At 42.1% G+C, this 22,512-nt stretch overlaps 1 protein-coding gene across 1 annotated transcript in view; it reads left to right on the top strand.

Moving 5' to 3' along the window:
* The window catches only part of PRPF19 (pre-mRNA processing factor 19), a 66,848-nt gene extending 45,192 nt beyond the window's left edge, over window positions 1-21,656 (top strand). The window contains exons 10-16 of the mRNA XM_040320788.1: window positions 151-260; window positions 6,998-7,153; window positions 7,443-7,512; window positions 7,595-7,680; window positions 13,641-13,811; window positions 15,692-15,797; window positions 21,121-21,656. Coding sequence (XP_040176722.1) covers window positions 151-260; window positions 6,998-7,153; window positions 7,443-7,512; window positions 7,595-7,680; window positions 13,641-13,811; window positions 15,692-15,797; window positions 21,121-21,218 — 797 coding nt within the window. The 3' untranslated portion in view covers window positions 21,219-21,656. The remainder of the gene's footprint in view (window positions 1-150; window positions 261-6,997; window positions 7,154-7,442; window positions 7,513-7,594; window positions 7,681-13,640; window positions 13,812-15,691; window positions 15,798-21,120) is intronic.
* The last annotated feature ends 856 nt before the right edge of the window (window positions 21,657-22,512 follow it).

The raw sequence follows: 22,512 nt of genomic DNA, 5'->3' as shown, positions 1-22,512 counted from the left end.
AGCAAAGGATTTTATGGTAAAATCCTGTTTTATTCTTTGACCCTAGAAATAGGCAAATGGTAGTGTTTTAAACAGTGTAATTGTTGACATAAAAAATTGTCATAGGTTTACAAGTGATTTAAAACATATTTTGTTTTTTTGCTTCATCAGGTGGTGCGGACAAGAGTGTGGTGGTGTTCGATTCCCAGTCTCAGCAGATCCTTGCAACTCTGAAAGGGCACACCAAGAAAGTCACTAGTGTTGTGTTCCATCCCTCACAGGTTTGTTTCTGATATTCTTAAATACTTTATACCATTTCTATTCTGCTTTCTGAACAGAGACCTGTTATACTCTGCTACCTCCTGGCAGATTTTTCAGAGAGTGTTTACACCGGGAGATGGATTTTGAAACGCAGGATTGTCTTTCACAGTGGTCACACAATTGGGAGTCCATTGCGCTTGCTCCCAATAACAGTGACTGCAAGCTGTAGGCGGCCCCATAGATGCATATGTGTGGTAGCTGGAAGTTGAGGCCCATCTGCTGCCAAATATATGCATCATACTTTCAGCCAGAGTTTAAATAGTGATACAGTATCCAAGAATATTAGGTCTAGCAATTCTGTGCCTGAATGGATGTGTACTAGTTTCACCACTGTCTGACCGATGAACTTAACATCCTATCAGCAAGTGGCTATAAACAGGTCATGGCTACAGCTAAAAATAAGTGCATTTCTATGCACTGATATTCTTGCCTGTAATGTATTGATGCTCACACGTCAGATTTTGCTTTCATTCATTAACGGGGACAGACACACATCGGGTGGACAGATGGTTGGGCTGGGGAGGACCTAGCTGTCATAATGCACGTTGGCACCAATGACAAAGTGAGAGGGATGTGAAGAGTCCTAAAAAAAAAAATGATTTTAAAGATTTAGGTAATAGACTGCGGAAAAGGACTTCCAAGCTGATTTTCTCTAAATTACCTGTGCCTCACCAGAGTGGCAGCAGCAGATTAGGGAACTCAAGTGGCTGAGGAACTGGTGTAGGAAAGAGGAGTTGGGGTTCCTGGAGAACTGGACTGACTTCTCAGTCGGTTACCGGCTCTTTAGTAAGGACGGGGCTGCACCTTAATGGGGATGGTACAGCTCTATTGGGAGGAAAGATAGCCACAAAGTTGGATGGGCTTTTAAACTAGGTATTGGGGGGGGGGGGGGGGTTTAGAAGTAGCGACAACTGGCAGTGAGCATAGGACAGAGGGTATTAGTAGAGATACTAGTGATATCATAGCCATACCATCTAATTCCAGGGGGAAACTAATTTCCTAATTAGAAACGGAGCCTGAGAAATCGTATGGAAAAAAATATGCACCAATACAAAACTCTGGAATGTTTACAAATGCCAGGAGCCTAGTCGGTAAAATAAAGGAACTGGAGCTTCTATTACATGAGTAGGATGTGGATGGACTTTATGGGGATAACAGAAATTGGGTTTGACAGGTCACATGACTGGCTGGCAAACATCCAGGGGTATTCCTGGTTTTAAAGGGATAGGGAGGGTAGGCAAGGTGTGTGTGTGTGTGTGTGTGTGTGTGTGTGTAAAGCTCAGGAATGACTTGCGAGTAGAAGAACAGAATGACATTGGTGATGGGGGAAGGTAGAGTCGGTATGGGTAGAACTCCAAAAGGTGGAAGGAAGTGGGAAATTACTAGTGGGGTATGTTACAGGCCCCCTAACCTGAGTCAAGAGGTGGAAATGGATCTCCTTTTGTAGTTAGGGAAATGTCTTCATAATGGAGGACTTCTGCTATCCTCACATTGACTGTGCGAAGGGGACTGCACACTCATTAACCACTTTAGCCCTGGACCATTTGGCTGGCCAAAGACCAGAGCACTTTTTGCGTTTCGGCACTGCATCGCTTTAACTGACAATTGCGTGGTCGTGCAACGTGGCTACCAAACAAAATTGACATCCTTTTTTTTTTTTAAAACAAATGGAGCTTTCTTTTGGTGGCATTTGATCACCTTCAATATTTCTTCTTTTTGCTATAATATCTCCGATATTATATTTTTATATATATATATATATATATATATATATATATATATATATATAATTTGATATTGATAAAAACGTTTTTTCCCCCTTCAGTTTTAGGCCGATACGTGTTCTACTTATTTTTGATAGAAAAAATTGCAATAAGCGTTTGATTGGTTTGCACAAAAGTTATAGCGTCTACAAAATAGGGGATAGTTTTATGGTGCTGTTTTGGGACCATTCACATTTATACAGTGATCAGTGCTATAAAAATGCACGGATTACTGTGTAAATGTAACTGGCAGTGAAGGGGTTAAGTGTGTCCTAGGGACTGTTGGGGGGCGTGGCTACGTGTGACACGTCGCTGATCGTTGCTTCCGATAAGGAAGCAGGCGATCAGTGTCACTAGGCAGAACGGGGATATGCTTGTTTACACAGGCACCCCCGTTCTGGAGCTCCGTGACACATGATCGCGCGACACCGGCGAACATAGAGTCCGTGGGCGCGATTACTGAGCCCACATGGTGGCAAATTTAAAGGAACGTACCTGTACGCCCATTTGCCTGTCCTAGCCATTCTGTTGACGTAAAAGCGTGTTCGCTGGTTAGCAAGTGGTTAAAGGCCTGCCATTTCTTAAATGTTCTACAAGACAAGTTCATGTCCCAATTGGTGGATTCCTTGACTAGAAGTAACGCATTGCTAGATCTATTAATTACAAATGATAGATTGATTAGAGATGTGGAAATATGGGACAACTTGGGAACTAACGACCACAAAATTATTACATTCAGCATAAATCATAGGATAGGAGGCACGAGGGAAGTACAAAAGCACAAAATTTTAAAAGAGCCAACTTTTCTAAACTGTGCTCAGTGTTACAGGATATGAAGTGGGACCACATTCTCGAAATATTGAACACAGAGGAAAAATGGGAATGCTTTAGAAATATATTAAATGTGTAACCAAGTGCATTCCAAGGGGTAATAAATATAGAACAAAACCTGGGTGGCTGAACAAAAATGTAAAATGTCATATTAAGGGCAAAAAAAATGGCTTTTTAAAATTTACAAAGCGGAAGAAGGGTCAGGGTTAGCATTTTAACAATGCAAGGTGTAAGAACGCAATCAGGGCGGCAAAAAGACTGTGAAAGACACATAGCGGAGGAGAGTAAAAATAATCACAAGTTTTTTTTAAGTATATTTTAACAGTAAAAAAGCGAGGTCGGAACACTTATTTATTTTTTTTGTCACACAAATTGATCTTTCTTTTGGTGATCACCTCTGGTTTTTATACATATTTTTCGCTATAAACAGAGCGACAATTTAGGATTTTTTTTTCTTTTTTTTTGCTAGAATATAATATCCCCAAAAATGTTTTTAAAAATACAAATTTCTTTTCAGTTTAGGCCACTATATATTCTTCTATATATTTTTGGTAAACAAAATCACGATAAGCATATATTGATTGGTTTGTGCAAAAGTTATAGCGTCTACAAACTATGGAAAAGATTTGGGGCATTTTTCTTTTCATTAGTAATAGCGGTGATCTGCGATTTTTAGCGGTATTGCGACGGACAGATCGGACACTTTTGATACATTTTTGGGACAATTGACATTTTATACAGCGATCAGTGCTAAAAATATGTGCTGATTACTGTGTAAATGTCGCTGGTAGGGAAGGGGTTAACATTAGGGGGGGGCAATCAAGGATTTAAATGTGTTCCCTCAGTGTGTTCTAACTGTATGGGGATAGGACTAAGGAAGGAGACGTACCGTGTTCCTACTTAGTAGGAACAAACAAAATGTCTTCTCTCCCCTGACGAGACAGGGATTTGTGTTTACCCCGTGCTGGCTCTCGTGAACAGCTGGTGGCAATCGCCGGCCACACACATCGGGTTCCCCCGCCGTGCATGCCCTCTGGCGGCTCTTGAAGGGAACATCTATATGGGGTTCCGCGCAGGGGTGCCATTCTGCCCCTGAAAAGACACAAGCCGGTCGGCAACCAGTTAATGGCACATCACAGGATCTTCCCCTGTGGCTAAAGGAGGCCAGAGTCCGGAAAGGATTAGAGAAACTGAACATAAATCGCCAGGACTAGATGGCTTACACCCGAGAGTTCTTGACCACCTCAATACAGGGCACTTTCAGCGCTGTCACGCTTTGACAATTGCGTGGTCGTGCTACACTGTAACTATGTGAAATTTTTATCATTTTCTTCACACAAATAGGGGGATATTTATGATAGCAAAAAGTAAAAAATATTCATTTTTTTTCGAAATTGTCGCTCTATTTTTGTTTATAGTGCAAAAACTAAAAACCGCAGAGGTGGTCAAATACCACCAAAAGAAAGCTCTATTTGTGGGGGAAAAAGGACGCCAATTTTGTTTGGGAGCCACATCGCACGACCGCGCAATTGTCCATTAAAGCGACGCAGTGCCGAATTGCAAAATGTGCTCTGGTCTTTGACCAGCAATATGGTTCGGGGGTTAAGTGGTTAATATTACGTTTATTTTCTTTACTTCACTGCTTCACTTTGGGTTTGTTCTTTTATCTTCTAAAATCTGTAATGCTACTTGGGAAACTGGTACTAAATTGCACACATAAAGAGCACCACACAAGAGGTGATGTGGTAAAATGTAAATGGCACAGTGAGCTTTCTTTGCCAACATAGGAGTCAAATCAATAACCCTGCAGCTTGCTGCCTCATACTGTATGTAATGGGGTATTGCCCAACATTGAATGATAAACATATATGCTGGTATCCAGAGCTTTTTTTCTCAGAAAATAGGTGCAGGAACTCAACCACGACCCCGTTCAAATTTCACAAACAGTAGAAGGGTCTTAAAGGGGCATTAAATACCAGGATTGCATTACACACAGAGTGCAGAGCTGTCACTTGTAAACACAGAAACCAGACTTCTGTGTTTTACAAGTGATTGTGGTGAGCAGGCACCAAAGCGTCTGAGCCAGAGGTGGTGGAACGGAGTTCCCCCAAGTTCCCCCTGGAAAAGCCCTGCTGGTATCAAATATATGAATGACCTGATCAAGGCTCAAAAAGCTTGGCTATTTTAGTACTAAGAAAGCAATACTAGTGAGGGACCAACAATGAGAACCAGTAGTAGTTGCTAGCAGCAAGACTAATTTTAAAGAAGTGCAGCTTTAGGAACATGTTACATGTTCCTGCTGCTGTAGTGTTTTGGTAATCCTAGCCCCCTGTACCAGCCATCACATTTTGAAAAGAGCACGACCTCTGCCCACACAACCACGGCAGAGATCCTTTGTGGCTGTTCGCTTGTAGTTCTCAATGAACTACCACAGCGCTGTTGAGCAATGTGATAGTTTGATTCTTCCTGTCAGTGTGAAATTGCCTGTCCGTACGATGTATGGGCGGACGGCTCGCACTGACTGCAGGAGACCTGTATGGCACCAGTGATCGGCTGATTGCAGGTGCAATCCTTTCCAGGCTCCTAAAAAAAAAAAAAAAATAGTTAATGCACATTGTTGACCAGTCCATTTTTTTCTGTTTATTAGTGTGAGAGCATGAGCAGATGTCTCTTGTCTTTAGTCACATAAGTGAGCTTAATATTTCTGGTCGTTCTTTAGGTGTAAAATTTGCTTATGTAATTTAAAGCGGAGTTCCGGCCACAATTTCACTTTTTAAATATAAATACCCCTGTAATACACAAGCTTAATGTATTCTAGTAAAGTTAGTCTGTAAACTAAGGTCTGTTTTGTTAGGTTGTTGCAGCATTTAGACACTTTATAAAATAGAAATTGACTGGGGCCATCTTAAGTGTGGGCATCATGAAGCCAGACTGTGACTTCCTGGATTTCAGCCTTGCAAATCTCGCACATGCTCAGTGCTGCACAAGCAGTGTCAGATCAGGTTTCAGCACCTGTGCTATCCAAGTCACATGATTCTTTGAGACTTAGGAGTGCACAGACTCTTGTAAAGTTACACCCACTACATTCCCAGGAGTCTGTGCGGTGTAGGTTAGGAAGCATTAAGCACCTAGGTGCAGGAAGTGGGAAGATTAACTATTCTGCCTAGCAACAACACTTTGAAGGCATCTAAAAAAAATTTTTTTCGTAAAGGACTAATGACATTTTTTTAAAACTACTGATGTAATGTTATATTTATGGGTGGAACTCAACTTTAACTAAGCTCCTGAAGGGTTTACCCCATTAAGGACCAGGCCATTTTTTGCGATACAGCACTGCGTCGCTTTAATTGACTATTGTACCCAAACAGAATTTGTCCCCCCCCACACACAAATAGAGCTTTCTTTTGGTGGTATTTAATCACCTCTGCGTTTTTTATTTTTTGTGCTATAAACAAAAAAAGAGCATCAATTTTGCTATATAACATATCCAAAAAAATTATATATAAAAAAAGTATTCATCGGTTTAGGCCAATCTGTATTCTGCTACATATTTTTGGTAAAAAAAATCACAGTAAGCTGTTGGTTTGTGCAAAAGTTATATAGCTTTTACAAAATAGGGGATAGATTTAAGGACTTATATTTTGTTTTTACTGGTAATCAGCGTCGATCTGTGATTTTTAGTGGGACTGTGACATTGTGGAAGACAAATCTGACCCCAAGTGACATTTTTGGCGATCAGTGACCTTGCATTGATCAGTGCTAGAAAAATGCACTGGTATAAATGACACTGGCAGGGAAGGGGTTAACACTAGGGAGCAATCAAGGGGTTAACTGTGTTACCTGTGTGTGTTCTAACTGTGGCGGCTGGGCTGCCTCGGACAACAAAGATTGCTGTTTCTGATCACTAGGAACAGCAGACAGATCTCAGAGTTGTCCTCTGACGGAAAGGGGATCCTCACTGCGATCGCGGGTGGCGGGGAGACATGGAGTCTGCTGGACCCACGGCGGGCACATGGGAGCGCCCCCTTAGTAAAACAGTGATTGGAACTCTGCTGCAGTACTGTTAACTTACAAAATTTGCATACATTTTGTTCTTTCTTCAGGATCTCGTATTTTCTGCGTCTCCTGATTGTTCAATACGTGTTTGGTCAGTGCCAGAGGCCTCCTGCGTTCAGGTTTTGAGAGCTCACGAGGGAGCCGTGACTGGACTAAGTCTTCATGCAACTGGGGATTATTTGTTGAGTTGCTCTGATGACCAGGTAAAAACTTTTGTCTCAATTAAAAAAATGTAGAAGAACAAAGTATGTATTGCTTGAAAGCTAGTTTAATGCAAATCTGATATTTTTACTGGAAATTCACATGTGAGCCCATTTCAGTTCCTGTGAGTGCACAGCAGGGAACAACTGTCACTATCCCTCATATCTGTATGAAATTGATTAAAAAAAAATGTAGTTTGATTGTAGAGTGGTTAATTTTTCAGTGTTTGCTGTTGGACTTTTTTTGGGGGATTTTTTTTTTTTAAAGCATTTTTTTTTTTTTTTTTTTTAGTATTGGGCCTTTTCTGATATCCATGCAGGACGTGTCCTTACCAAAGTCACAGATGAAACATCAGGTTGTGGTAAGTCTTTTCTAATTTCAAAGTCCTGTTTTGCCTGTCTTTTGAACCTACTTGTATATTAATTCCAACTCTTTCTTTTCAGCTCTAACCTGTGCTCAGTTTCATCCCGATGGGCTTATTTTTGGTACTGGAACAATGGACTCTCAGATTAAGATTTGGGATCTTAAGGTACGTTTACTCTGAACCAGAGGTAGACAAACTACAGCACCCCAGCTGTTGCAGAATGACGATTCAGACAAACCACAAGCATGACTAAGTGGCATGGTGGGACTTGTAGTTCCACAACAGCTGCAGGACTAAAGTTTTCCTAACCCTTTAAGACATTTACTTAAAACGGGGCTTTTTTTTTTTTTGCAAACACTCTGAAGTTACAAGTGTAAAACAAAACCAATTCATGTATACTTGCTTGCAAAACAATATTCTATGGCTTTTACTCAGCTGCTGTGTAGGCATAGCAGCAAGTCCTGTGTGTGTGTGGTGAAATGACTGCTACAGCGCGGGCCTGAAAATCTAGGAGTTCAATAGACGACGTCCCCTTTGCACGCACAACGTCCTGGCCCCTTGCCATGTGATCAGCTGTCGGCCAATGACAGCTGATCACATGATGTAAACAAAGGATCGGTAATCTGCTTTTTTTCCTTCTCACGCTGTCGGCGTGAGGAGAAAAAAACGATCACCGGCTCTTTCACAAGGGACATCGGTCCCGAAGATGGAGGCACATCTGCCTCCCACTGTGCCCAAAAATACCGCCTGCCAGTGCCACCTATCAATGCCCACCTGTGATGCCAATCAGTGCCACCTAGTAATTCTGCCCATAAGTGCCCATTATTGCCACTCATCAGTGCCCATCACTGCCACCTTTAACAAAAAAAAAAAAAACGCAGAGGTGATCAAATACCACCAAAAGAAAGCTCCATTTGTGGGGAAAAATTTATAAAAATTTCATTTGGGTACAATGTTGCATGACCGCGCACTTATCATTCAAAGTGCGACAGCGCTGAAAATTGGTCTGGGCAGGAGGGGGGTTTAAGTGCCCAGTAAGCAAGTGGTTAATATAAAATACACAGTATGTTGGCAGTCTGTACTGCTGCACTTTAAGTGGTTTTATACCCAAAAACAAAAATTATATTTATTGCAGCTTACCAATCCTTAGAAGTGCTGGCTGCAAGTTTCCCTTCTGGCTTTTCTTTCCTTTTATTTGACCTTATCCAGCCAGCAATACAATTCCTGTCTTATGGTGTCTGCCTTCTGGCTGACATGGTAAAACAAACACCTTTGAAAAGCAGCATTGTCAGTCTGGGGACAGGTTAGTGAAGACTTGCGTGGTCTAGTACTTGCGTGCTAGAGTTCAGTTTAAGTGGACTTTACTATCAAATTGAAGCCTAACTCCAGCTAACACTGTATATGCAGTTTATCTTTATTGTACAGCACAGGACACAGACAACTTACTCGTACACCATGGGTTATGGCTTTATACCTTCAGATGAGATGCTGGCAAGCTTTTGAGTACACGCCCCCCTGTGGCACCTCCCTTATATTGTTGTGCTCATAAGTTTACATACCCTGGCAAAATTTGTGATTTCTTGGCCATTTTTCAGAGACTATAAATGATAACATAAACCTTTTTCACTCATGGTTGGTGTTTGGCTGAAGCCATTTATTATCAACTGTTTACCTCTTTTTAAATCATCACAACAGAAATTACCCAAATGACCCTGATCAAAAGTTTACATACCCCAATTCTTAATACCGTTTATTGCTCCCTTTAACATCAATGACAGTGTGAAGTCTTTTTTGTGGATGAGGCTCTTTATTTTCGCAGATCGTAAAGCTACCCGTTCCTCTTGGCAAAAAGCCTCCAGTTCCTGTTAATTCTTGCATGAACTGCACGTTTGAGATTTCCCCAGAGTGGCTCAATGATATTGAGGTCGGGAGACTGAGATGGCTCTCCAGAACCTTCACTTTATTCTGCTGTAGAAATTGACAGGTCGAATTGGTCTCGTGTTTTGGATAATTGTCATGTTGGAATGTCAAAGTACGTCCCATGCGCAGCTTCCTGGCTGATGAATGCAAATGTTCCTTCAGTATTTTTTGATAACATACTGCATTCATCTTGCCATCAATTTTCACCAAATTTCCTGTGCCTTTGTAGCTTGCACATCCCCCAAAACATCAGTGATCCACCTTCATGTTTCACAGTAGGAATGGTGTAGCTTTCATCATAGGCATTGTTGACTCCTCTCCTAATAAAGCGTTTATGGTTGTGGCAAAAAAGCTAAATTTTGGTCTCATCACTCCAAATGACTTTGTGCCAGAAGGTTTGAGGCTGGTCTCTGTGCTGTTTGGGCATAATATGAGCGGGATACTTTGTGGCATTTGCATAGTAATGTGTTTCATTTGGTGACTCGACCATGCAGTCCATCTGCAAGTGCCTCCTTATTGCGTATCTTGAAATGGCCACACCACATGTTTTCAGAGAGCCCTGTATTTCACCTGAAGTTATTTGTGGGTTTTTCTTTATATCCCGAACAATTTTCCTGGCAGTTGTGGCTGAAATGTTAGTTGATCTACCTGACTGTGGTTTGGTTTCAACAGAACCCCTCATTTTCCACTTCTTGATTAGTTTGAACACTGCTGATTGGTATTCTCAATTCCTTGGATATCTTTTTTTATATCTCTTTCCTGTTTAATACAGTTTAACTACCTTTTCCCGCAGATCCTTTTGACAATTCTCTATTCAATGTTTTTTATTGAGGTTTTTATAAGAACAACAAAAAAGAACGTTAAAGTGCAAAAAAACGAAACATGCCATACAATAACACACATTATTAAACAATGAATGATGGCGTATGATTAACAGAATGCCAGATATGATTGAAACTTAAGCGCAGGATATAGGGGAATCGTCTCTCCCCCAAAACCCCCCCCCCCCTTGCCCCATCTGGGATCAAACTGTGCCAATCGGGTGGAAGGAGACCCCCCCCCCCCCATCTGTATCTCTTATTCTCGCAATAGATCAGTGCATAAGCTTAACTTGCGTCCACCTGACGTTTGAGGCTCGCATAAGGTTTAATTAGGTAATTGCAGTAAAATTACTGAACAGAAGTGACTCCTTGTGTGGCCATAAAGTCTGCTGAATGCCGTACAGGCGCATTTAGCGGTACAGCGGTTCCTTTCAGCTAGATCTAGACATGCTCCCAAGGTCATCAAACATGTTCCCCCCTAATATCTGTCGTAAGTATTAGTATTGAATGCTGGCGAAATAACATCTGCATCATCAGCCTGGAGGGGGCTGAGGGCAAAAACCCCAGTGTTGCGAAACTCCGGTTTTCCCTGCCCAGTTGTCCACCTATTTTAAGGTGGAGAGAGCCCACTGTGAGCGCGGAGTGGCTAAGCGGAGGATTATGGACAGGGAAACTCCGTTTTTTTTTTTTTTACTTCCCACCAGAAGGCGTATTGGTTAGTCCCTACCTCCGCAGGGGTGAAGATTTCCTAACCAGCGGCAGTGTTTGCTAAAACCATCCGATGCTTACTAGCCCCCCCCCCCCCACGTTTACTTACCTGAGCCCTCGAAAGTCCTGCGTCGAACGGCTCTGTCTTCTCGGCTCCTCATTGGATAGATTGATAGCAGCGCAGCCGTTGGCTTGCACTGCAGTAAATCAAATCCAATGACCCGGGGGCTTGGCCAAGTCCGCCATTCGTGTCTATGGACACAAATGCTGGACTCATGAGCGCACCCGCAAGTTTTACCCCCCCCCATGGGAAAGTGCTTCCTAGGGGGGTTAGCTGATGCAGGGAGGAGCTGAGACAGTCGCCGAGGGACCCCAGAAGACGAGGATCAGGGCCACTCTGTGCAAAGCGAGCTGCACAGTGGAGGTAAGTATTACATGTTGTTTGTTTGTTTTTTTAAATCAAACCTTTAGTACCCATTTAAGTCTGTAAATGCCCCAGAAGTGGATGGATTCGCAACAGTTAGATCTACTTGCTCCTAGACTGACTTCCTTACTTTAACAGTTTTTTGGTTTGGGAGTCTTGCCTGATTCCATGTCGGTGCTAGTGCCCAAGCTGGGTAAGAACCCTGAAGAATGCTCCTCATACTGTCCAATATCTCTTAACATTGATGCCAAGATCTTGGCAAATCATCTTTCTAAGGTTCTTGCGGACATTATTAATGTGGATCAAACTGGGTTAATGCCTGGGAAGGACACTGACATTAACCTCTGGCGTCTTTCTGAATCTTTCAATTTCTCACGAGAACAGCGGACGCAGAGTCATTGCCTCTCTCAACACCAAAAAGGCATTTGACTCGGTAGAGTGGGGTTTCTTTTGGGAACTGATGAGCAGATTCGTGTTTGTACCCAGGTTCCTTCAGTGGTTATGTATGCTGTATAGTGCCCCCAGGGCCAGGATCAATACGAATGACAGATTATCTGAGCCCTTCTTGTTGCAGCATGGCACCCGTCAGGGCTGTCCTCTGTCCCCATCTCTCTTTACCCTAGCTTAGGAGCCATTGACAATTGTCATTTGAGATTCTAGGTTGGTCAAGGGGCTGAGGGTGGGGTACTAGAAAAAATGTTTACGCTGATTATGCTCTCCGGACCAGAACTTGTTTAATGAATTTGGTCACTATTCAGGGAACTGCATTAACTGGGAGAAGTCCAATTTAGGTATTTGGGCATCCATGTTTGGAGGGACCTGGCGAGTTTCTCTGAACTTGGTGTAATCCCACTGTTGTCCCAATTTCGTGAGAGGTGTGGCTCGTGGACCTCTGTCATTAAATCCTATGGGACGTATCAACAGTCTGAAAAAAAATTCTTCCCAAATGTTGTTGTTTTTCCATACCTGCCCAGCGTGAATACCCAGTACCTTCTTTAAGGATGTAGATTGGTGTATGGCAACTCTTATTTGGGGGGGGGGGGGGGCGTGCCCTCCCCTCCCCAGACTAGCAAGGTCGACCTTCATTCTCCCGGTGTCGTTGATTGACGCTACCAGATCTCCGTGTTTATTTTTGGGCGGCTGTCTTGGTCACTGTTCGCTGGTGGTATGCGCTTTCCCGGGCTAATGCAGCGTTGTGCCTTGAGGTATGTTGGGTTCTCTCCAGGAGTTGGAAATGTATTTACCGCCATGGTCATCAACCCTGTCCTCGGGGAACACTAACAGGCCAGGTTTGCAAGATAACTGAAATACATCACAGGTGATATCATTTGCTGCTCAGTGATAGCAGTATTCTAGTCTGCATCTCCCCAAGGTAATATGTGCCTTTCTATGGAACCCATTGAGGAACTGCTAGCTCAGGATTCATTGGCTGAATCCTTGTCTGCTCTTTACTTCTGCTTATCGTTGACTCTCCTTAGATGGAGTGTGTTTGGGATCAGTGGAGGGCTGACTTACCTGACCTTGACGGAGAGGATTGGGAGGCATGTCTCGGACAGTTCTAAATTATGAATATCTTTTCGGGATAAATTGATCCAAACTAAACTCATGAATGTTCGTCTCCAGCTGTCCCTTCTGACTACGCCTGAATTTATTCTCCTAGGTATCTAAGATGACGACCAAAGGCCTGATGTACTTATGTATCTCTTACTTGTTATATTATGCAATCATCAAGTGGAATATTAACCCCCCCCCCCTGTAGCTTCCTGGAAAACGTTTTGATGCAGCTCTTCCTATCTATAAATTGACATGTATTAAAAGGAATTGCCCTAAGACATTTGATAGGGTGTGGCAACCATGGACCCCCGCACAGGGAGTTTGTCCCTCCCCCATATACTCTTTCTATCTGTTGGAGTGGCTGCTATACTCTCTCACAGTAATTCTTTGTTTTTAGTGAACGGGCAAATCTGCTGTAGGATTTTTATACCAGATGTCTTTGTATATGCCCTGTTTTGATGACTATGCTCCGCACTTATTGTCAATCTATGTCGTATTACTTTATTTCCATCTTTGCGATTTTGTAATCATGCCTGTGTTTCAATAAAGGAACATTCTTTTTGTAAAAAAAACCTTCTGCCAGGGGAAAAAAAATTCAGGATTGCGGAGAAAACACTGTGTGCAAACGTTGATAAAAAGTAATGACTTTGATATATAATGCCATTGTACCATATGTGTTTTTTTATTTTTTTTTGCAGGAACGCTCCAATGTTGCAAATTTTCCTGGCCATTCTGGTCCTATATCATGTGTGGCTTTTTCTGAAAATGGGTATTATTTGGCAACTGCTGCTGATGATTCCAGTGTCAAACTGTGGGACTTGCGAAAACTAAAGAACTTCAAGACTCTTCAACTGGAAGAAGGTTACCAGGTATGTCTAATATTGTGAAACATAATATTTTTTTTTTGTGTAAAATTATATATATATATATCTCCATGTATGTCATGCTCACAAGTTTACACACCCTTATAGAAATTGTGACATTTTGACATAAATATTGAAAATATGCCAACAATAAACAATTTAAAGGATCACTTAAAGAAAATATTTTTTTAGCTAAATAGCTTCCTTTACCTTACTGCAGTCCTGGTTTCACGTCCTCATTGTTCGTTTTTGCTTTGAAGTAGCTGTAATCCTTCTCTGATCTCCACACTTCCTGCTTGTCTGGCTCCTTATGAAAAAGCTCATGGCAGCTTCTCACTGTGGTCCAAGCTGTGTCTAAAACTCAGAACCAATCAGATTCATTTTAAAAACAAAACACTGCCCTGGATTTGTTTGTTTTGGTGTCTCTCTCTACTTCACAGTAACATGAAACCAGTTTAAAAGTGAAAGTGAAACTAGAGGCACATTATATGATTGATTTGTATCTATTTTTAATCATTTTTAAAAGGAATCGGTTAACTTTTATGTCTCTATACCCTGTAAACAGTTTTCAGCAAAAAAATTTTTTTCCTTTAGTGACCCTTTAAGGATAGTAATCACATGAAGCCATTTATTATCACATATAGTTTTTTTGGACCCTTTTTAAATCATAACCGAAATCACCCAAATGTCCCTGAAAAAAGAGTTGCATACCCTGGAATGTTTGGCCTTGGTACAGACACAGAAGGTGGAACACAGGCTAAAATGGCAATTAAAGGTTACATTTTTCACATGTGTGGCTTTTTAAATCACAATTAGTGTCCGTGTATAAATAGTCAATGAGTTTGTTAGCGCTCACATAAATCGGTGCGAGCCGCGCACACGGCATTACAGCGGGAGGAAGCGACGTGTCAACATCAAAGAAGGCAGCAGGCGACAGAAGCCCGGGCACCCCCCCTTGTAAAAGAGCTAAAGAGAGGGGGGGCCCCCGGAGCTGACTAAATTACTTTAAAAACCTAGGGTGGGGGCCCCCTTAATAAAGGAGGCCCCCGGATTCCGATAAGCTCCCCTCCCGCAGACCCCGCCAACCAACGGCCAGTGTTGTCGGGAAGAGGCCCTGTCCTCAACATGGGGACAGGTGCTTTGGGGTGGGGGGGCCACGGGGCGCCCCCCTGCCCCAAAGCACCTACCCCCCCCCCCCATGTTGAGGGCAATGCGGCCTGGCACGGTTAGGGGGGGACGACGCTTGCTCGTCCCCACCCCCTTTCCTGACCGGCCAGGCTGCTGCTCGGATATGGGTCTGGTATGGATTTTGGGGGACCCCCACGTCGTTTTTTTTTTGGCGTACGGGTATTCAAGGGCCTGGTATGCTCCTGTAGGGGGAACCCATACCGTTTTTTTATTTGAAATTTGGCGTGGAATTCCCCCTCAAGATTCATACCAAACGCAGCTGACACAGTGCACTGCGATTACCTGCGGTTATGTGCCGATAGCTGCGGGATTTCGCAGCTGGACGCTTCCAGTTCTATTTTCTTTCTATCTGCACAAAATCGCGGTTAACAAAACTGCAGGTAACTAGTGTGTGAATGTCATATGAAAGCATTGTGTGCTTCTAGCTGTGGTAAAATCCTCAGCTAAAAGCACCATTCTATCCGTCCGTGTGAAAGGGGCCTTAAGGTTAAAAAAAAAAGGGGGGGTGCACTGGACTGCATCAAAATCGCACCAAAAACACACTGTAATGCACATGCAGAAAAGCATCTGGACTGCGTTTTCTATGGTGTGAACTGGCCCTTGAGATACTTTCTGTACTGTTTTCCCATGTAGCATTTAGATCATGACATTTTTCTTTTGTATATATGTTCCTCATGCTTTCATTTTTCTCTATACAGGTTCGATCTCTTGTGTTTGATCAGAGTGGTACTTATCTTGCTGTTGGAGGCACTGATATACAGGTTTATATCTGCAAGCAGTGGGCGGAAGTTTTGCATTTCACAGGTCAGTTTTATTTGCAAATCAGGTTTGCTTTTAAAGAGAATTGTAGTAAATCATGCCATTTTGTTAGTCAGAAATGCCATTCAAACTCTTATTTGGGTTTTCATAAATGTTATGCCTCCTTTTTCTATTCATTATGTAGTACAGCCTCTCTGTTTGCAGCAGACTGCAAGTGGGGGCACAATCGGGGTGAGAATTCCTTTTTTTTTTTTTTTGGACGGTGACATACATAATTAACCTAAAGTATAAAAACAGGGTGTACCAATATCTGCGCTAACTCAAAAGAAAAAAAGCGGCCAGCACAGTTTGTTGATTTAGAAAACACAAATAATATAGTCCAAAATGCAGCGCTTCAGTGAAAAAAATGCATATGTGATAGTCCATGTGAAAGAACATGAGATGAAAGCTGATATAACACCTTCACCAAGCTTCAATGTGCAGAGGAAAAAAAGCACACCACACCAATGTGCGCTCAATCTGCTTACCAGAGAGCTGTGACAACAGGCATGTAATCATATGATGCAGAGGGCCGGTGGTATTTGCAACACTTCAAACTTTATGGATCAAGGGCATATCCAGAGTCGTCAACATCAGAAGAGCCTCCAGGACTCGCACAAGCAGATAGATGTATTGTGCGATCAACGGGAGGTTTAACAGACAAATGTCCACCCAGAACATAATGTAGACAAGCAGTTCCCTTAGTGTGGTTTTCACGAACGGCTCCCGGTTTTCTGCAGTATCTTCGGTCAAAGTTGTTTCCCAAAGTCCTCCAGGGGATTTTGTTGCTACAGTGGATACCCCTTAAGCACTTAAGCCCCGGACCCTTTTGCTGGTCAAAGACCGGGCTACTTTTTGTGATTCGGCACTGCGTCGCTTTAACTGACAATTGCGCTGTCCCAAACAAAATTGACGTCCCTTTTTTATTTTTTTTCACAAATCGCTTTCTTTTGGTGGTATTTGATCACCTCTGCAGTTTTTTTTTTGCGCGTGGATCTCCCCTGTAAAGCCTGTAAGTGTTTCCCCTCCCAAGCCAAGTGTTGGGAGGGGAAACACGTGCTTTACGAGGGAGATCCAAGCGCAAAAAAAAACGCAATGGTGATCAAATACCACCAAAAGAAAGCACCCACGTATTAGTTTAAGGGTGTGACGGACCATCCCACACTTCGCTTGAGTGCTTTGGTCAGTATATCGCTTCCTAAAGTCCTGGAACACGAGACCAATGGATCTGGTTATAGCAACCCCCCAAGAACCAACCAACACCAGTCTTGGAGTACGGAAATGGCCTCCTTTATTTGAGATCTCTCACAAATATATGCACCAGGATGAAAATACAAACTGTAACCAGAAACCTAATTAACATGAGCTAATTAACTAATCCTTTAACCAGACAGGTAGGTGACTCAGAGATATGACCTTTCAGGGCAGCCTTGACGTCTCCTAGGTCACAGACTATACAATACACATTATCATAAATATCAACACCGAATTCCTTCATACAATAGCAGAGTTAATTGGCACAAACAACAATGGGTAAAAGACTCTTAGAAGCCATACTAGACTTGTGTACATTATAGCAGACAACACACAGGTGGCTGTAGTTGATGACAGCATCTTTTAACAGTATGTGTCCCAACAGTATGAATTGATCACTATTTCTAATATGGCATATACAGGGTTCCCAGAGTCTGTGTGTTTTGGGGGGACATGGACCTGAATCCAAAGTAACACCACCTCAAGGGTCCCCGTGCATACACCTCACAAAAAACAATATTCCCCCAAAATCCAGGGCCCATAATCGGTAGACAAGAGGCCAGCATTCAGTCCCCTCCAAAAGCCTCTGTCCCGAGTTAGTCCATCACAAAGGGTTCACACCTTCTGGTGAGTTTGTTTATGAGTAGGTGTTTCTTGGCATGATCACAAGGACCAGAGCACTGTGCTTGCACATTGTGGATTGAAACAGGTGGTTTTCATGGACACTAAAATGTGCATTGGCTACTTTGGCTGTTAAAGCCTTATTCAAGCCTGGGTAGAATCGGCACAGTTCTGCCTGCGATTCCAAATTGCGGCAAAACATGCAGTGTGCGCTTGGATGCCATTCATTCCAAACGTGGTGCAATTTTGCTGTGATTGTTGCGCATCTAAAGCGTAACAAAATTGCTTGAAGCTTGTTACCCAAAAATGTCGTTTTTTTTTTTTTTTTTTTGCACCGTAAGCATAAATGCGCATAGGGCAGCTCATTCAATTGAATCCAGTTGCCCTACTTGTGACATGCGGAAACGCATGTTCTACTACAAGAGATGTGAACAGGGCGTTAAAGTGGTTAAGCCACTCTAACCTGTATACACCATCAGCATTGCCTCCCTATTGTAGTATCCCCCTCTGTGTGTGTGTGTGTGTGTGTGTGTGTGTGTGTGTGTGTGTGATTTATAACAATAAATGCTTCAAATGCCTAATTTCAATGTCGAGATTGCGATCACATGAATATTTTTTTCCTCTGTTAGTCTGGAGGGGAGGAGAGAGCTGGCTGGTCATGTGATCGAAATCTAGGCTCTTAAATTAGGTATTTACAGCATTTATATTTATAAGTCATACACAGTGGGGGACACTGCAATAGGAGGCAGTGCTGATGGTGTATACAGGTTAGTGTTATGAGAGCAGCAGAAGGGGGAGGGGCGGCTCGCACACAGAGGGGAGGGAGGAGGAGAGCAGATAGGAGGCACGTATACTGACCATGGTGCCGGGTCAGCAGCCATGATACACCGTGCTCAGCTTACAGAGGGAAGGGGAGAAACTGGCAGTATAAGCCAGGTTTTTTTTTTTAGGTGTTACAGGGGGCCAAATGAAACCGCACAAGAACTGTCATATAACGTGCTTTAACCACTTAAGACCCGGACCTAAATGCAGGTAAAGGACCCAGCCAGTTTTTGCGATTCGGCACGGCGTCGCTTTAACTGACAATTGCGCAGTCGTGCGACGTGGCTCCCAAACAAAATTGGCGTCCTTTTTTTTTTCCCCCACAAATAGAGCTTTCTTTTTGTGGTATTTGATCACCTCTGCGGTTTTTATTTTTTACGCTATAAACAAAAACAGAGCGACAATTTAGAAAAAAATGCAATATTTTTTCCTTTTTGCTATAACAAATATCCCCCCCCAAAAAAAAAAAAAATATATATATATATATATATATATATATATATATATATATATATATATATATATATATATATATATATATATATATATATATATATATATATATATATAAAAATAGTTTTCCTCAGTTTAGGATGATACGTATTCTTCTACCTATTTTTTGGTATAAAAAAAAATCGCAATAAGCGTTTATCGATTTGGTTTGCGCAAAATTTATAGTGTTTAGAAAATAGGGGATAGTTTTATTGCATTTTTATTTATTTTTTTTACCACTAATGGCGGCGATCAGTGGGTTTTTTTTTTTCGTGACCGACATTATGGCGGACACATCGGACAATTTTGACAAATTTTTGGGACAATTGTCATTTTCACAGCAAAAAAATGCTATAAAAATGCATTGTTTACTGTGAAAATGACAATTGCAGTTTGGGAGTTAACCACTAGGGGGCGCTGAATGGGGTTAAGTGTGACCTCATATGTGTTTCTAACTGTAGGGGGCGGGGCTGGACGTGTGACGTCATTGATCGTGCTTCCCTAGATCAGGGAACACACGATCAATGACAGCGCCACAGTGAACAACGGGGAAGCTGTGTTTACACACAGCTCTCCTCGTTCTTCAGCTCCGGGACCGATCGCTGGACGCGGGTCACAGAGCTTCGGACCAGGGTGCGCGGCCGCGACCCACGGCTGGCTACTTAGAGGACATACAGGTACGTGCTTGTGCCCAGCTGTGCCATTCTGCTGACGTATATGTGCAAGAGGCGGTCCTTAAGTGGTTAAAGGAGCAGGATCCATTTTGGGGGGGGGGGGGTTGTTAACAAATGCGTTGATGATCCCCTTGGTGAATATATCGCCTGAGGATTTAATTGTTTCACAAGATTGCTACATTTATGGATGATGCTTATAGTTGCACAATTATTATTTGCAGACTATATATGTAGATATCACAATTATTATTTTGTTGTTTGAACATGGCTTTTCATGTTTAGCGCTGTGTAGATTTTTTATTAATTTTTTTTTTGTACACAAATCCCCAAAAAGTCCTGCCGTGTTCAAAAACATTACATCTCAAGTGTTTATCTTGTGCACATCAGCCACCACTTGTACTGAATAGTGAACGATCGTATATATGAACAAATTATACAGTGCTGTATAGCACTGCAATTTGAGTGTTATTAAATTGGTATGAAAGACCCAAGTGTTTGCTTGAGTTTGGCTTTAATTTAAAGCGGTGGTTCCCCCTAAAACAAATTTCTAACAATACATTCGTAAGACTGCTTACACTGCGGGTAAGCTGGCTTTTTTTTTTTTTTTTTTTTTTTAGTACATACCTCGATATCGCCGTTTCGTCCCTTGGCGGTGGGCGTTCCTAGTTGATTGACGTTCCTCCGGGCGCATACTGCGCGTCACGACTTTCCGACAGAAGCCGAACGTCATTGCGCAGGCGCCGTATAGAGTCTGCTCTATACGGCGCCTGCGCAGCGACGTTCGGCTTCTTTCGGAAAGTCGTGACGTCACGTATGTGCCCGTCGGAGGAACGTCAATCAACTAGGAACGCCCACCGCCAAGGGACGAAATGGCGATATCGAGGTATGTACTAAAAAAACAAAACAAAAGCCAGCCTACCCGCAGTGTAAGCAGTCTTACGAATGTATTGTTAGAAATTTGTTTTAGGGGGAACCACCCCTTTAAGTAATGCAGCCACCACATCTGATTGATAAGCTGCCAGTATATTACATTTTTGGTTTTGGGGTTACTACCACTTTAAAGTGCGTTATTTTTTTAATGAATTGCTTTGATTTGTTTGTTTTTTATATTATAGAAGCCTATTTTTTTTTTTTCCTAACCCCCTCTGAGACTGTCTATGTGGAAAGCTCACCCGGTGGGTTAGTGAGCCTTATAAAAGGAGCAGTGTGGATTGTTCAAAACACTATATAGTTATATATAATTCACTAGTATATATGGAAAATGTTTTTAGATGGGGATATAGAATGCATTATCTACTAATGATATTGTTCAGTATTTATTCTCACGCAGTATATTGCGTGTATTTTATTTTGTCTTCCAAAAGATAATACACTGCGGCTTGGCATAGGGTTAAGTTGGAGCACCGAATTATTTTGATTTTATTTATATATTAAATGACTAAGCATGTAAATTTCTTCTTCCACAGATCACAGCGCACTTACCACAGGCTTGGCATTTGGTCAGAATGCCAAGTTCCTAGCTTCAGCAGGAATGGATCGTAGTCTGCGATTTTACAGCCTTTGATCTGGCAAACCATGAATATGCTGCATGAGGGCCCCTCTTGTGACAAAGTTCATTTTACATGCTTATAACGTTTAACACTTTTGTGCATGTGTACAAAACCTATTTGTAATTACTGTGAAGTATTGGGGAAAATGGCAGCAATGCAATTCGTACTTTTTTTATTTTTTTCTGTAAATTTGTAGAATTTTAGTTGGTCATTGGGCTTACAGCTTTTCTTTATTCTCTTACAAGTAATTCCACCGAAGATTTCTGCAGATTTCTTTGGAACATTTACCATTTTACTGTTGACCTTTAACACCATATGTAGTTTCCACTTCTTTCTTTTTTTCTTTTTTTTTTTTTTTTAACTCTTTATGTTGCTTTCTGTCTAGTTTGTAATGTTTTCTTAAATCCTTAAAAAAATAATAAAATATGCATTAATGCTTACATTTCTCTAAATGAAGTTGGTGTTATTGCCTGTAGATGTTTCTGAGAGACGAATGTGATGGTATGCTTAAAGTAGTGCGTGTTTAACTCAAGCAATACAAGTGTGCACATGCATCCTAAAATCTTTTTAAAAAGCTGATTTGTTTATCATATAGTACAGGACACCTGCTCTATTAATCGTTGACCGTGGGTATGCAGAGAGCTTCAGGTGATTGGACACTGGCAAAAAGCACGTTGGGTAGCCCTTATATTTTACTTGAGCTCTATCCCAACCTAGTTGTGCCTAAACCACTGAGGTTTCACCCTGCATCTTCCAGGTTGGTGCCTCTCAACAGTGGCTTCAGGGAGTGCACCCAAACCCCACTTCATGGAAGATGCAGAGCCAGGCTGTAATGTTGCAGTGGGCACTTGATTCTGATTTGAGAGTTCTCCCTTGGTACAGCAGTGCAGTAAGGTGCAATTAGCAACAGGGTGCTGTACAGGGATGTGAGCTACGCATCTGGTGGAGCCTTATCCCCGAAGGCCTTCTCAGTGGCGCAGGGGGAAGGCCCTTTCAAAGTGGGTGAAGCAGGAGTTAATATATCTCCCCTTGGGAAGGAGTGTCCAGAGCTATAATGTGTTGAGTCTAGGGCTGTGCCTTCTGTGTGTAAGATTTTAGAAACAATTGATGGCGTTGGTGTACCACTAGTGCAATAAAGAAGCCATGTGTTATATGAATATATCCAAGGAGCATATATCCAGAAGCTCAAAGACCATAAAGAAAAATCTATTAAAGCACAATTTTCCATAGTCTGAAATGTAATGCTTCTAAGGTATACATGAAGGTAGCCTCAAGGAATTCAAGTCAGCAGGCACAAGCTACACAATC

This window comes from Rana temporaria, chromosome 8 (genome assembly GCF_905171775.1).
Source record: "Rana temporaria chromosome 8, aRanTem1.1, whole genome shotgun sequence".
NCBI classification, from domain to species: Eukaryota; Metazoa; Chordata; class Amphibia; order Anura; family Ranidae; genus Rana; species Rana temporaria.
Note: the sequence above shows the minus strand (reverse complement) of the source record. Positions and strands in the feature narration are given on the sequence as shown.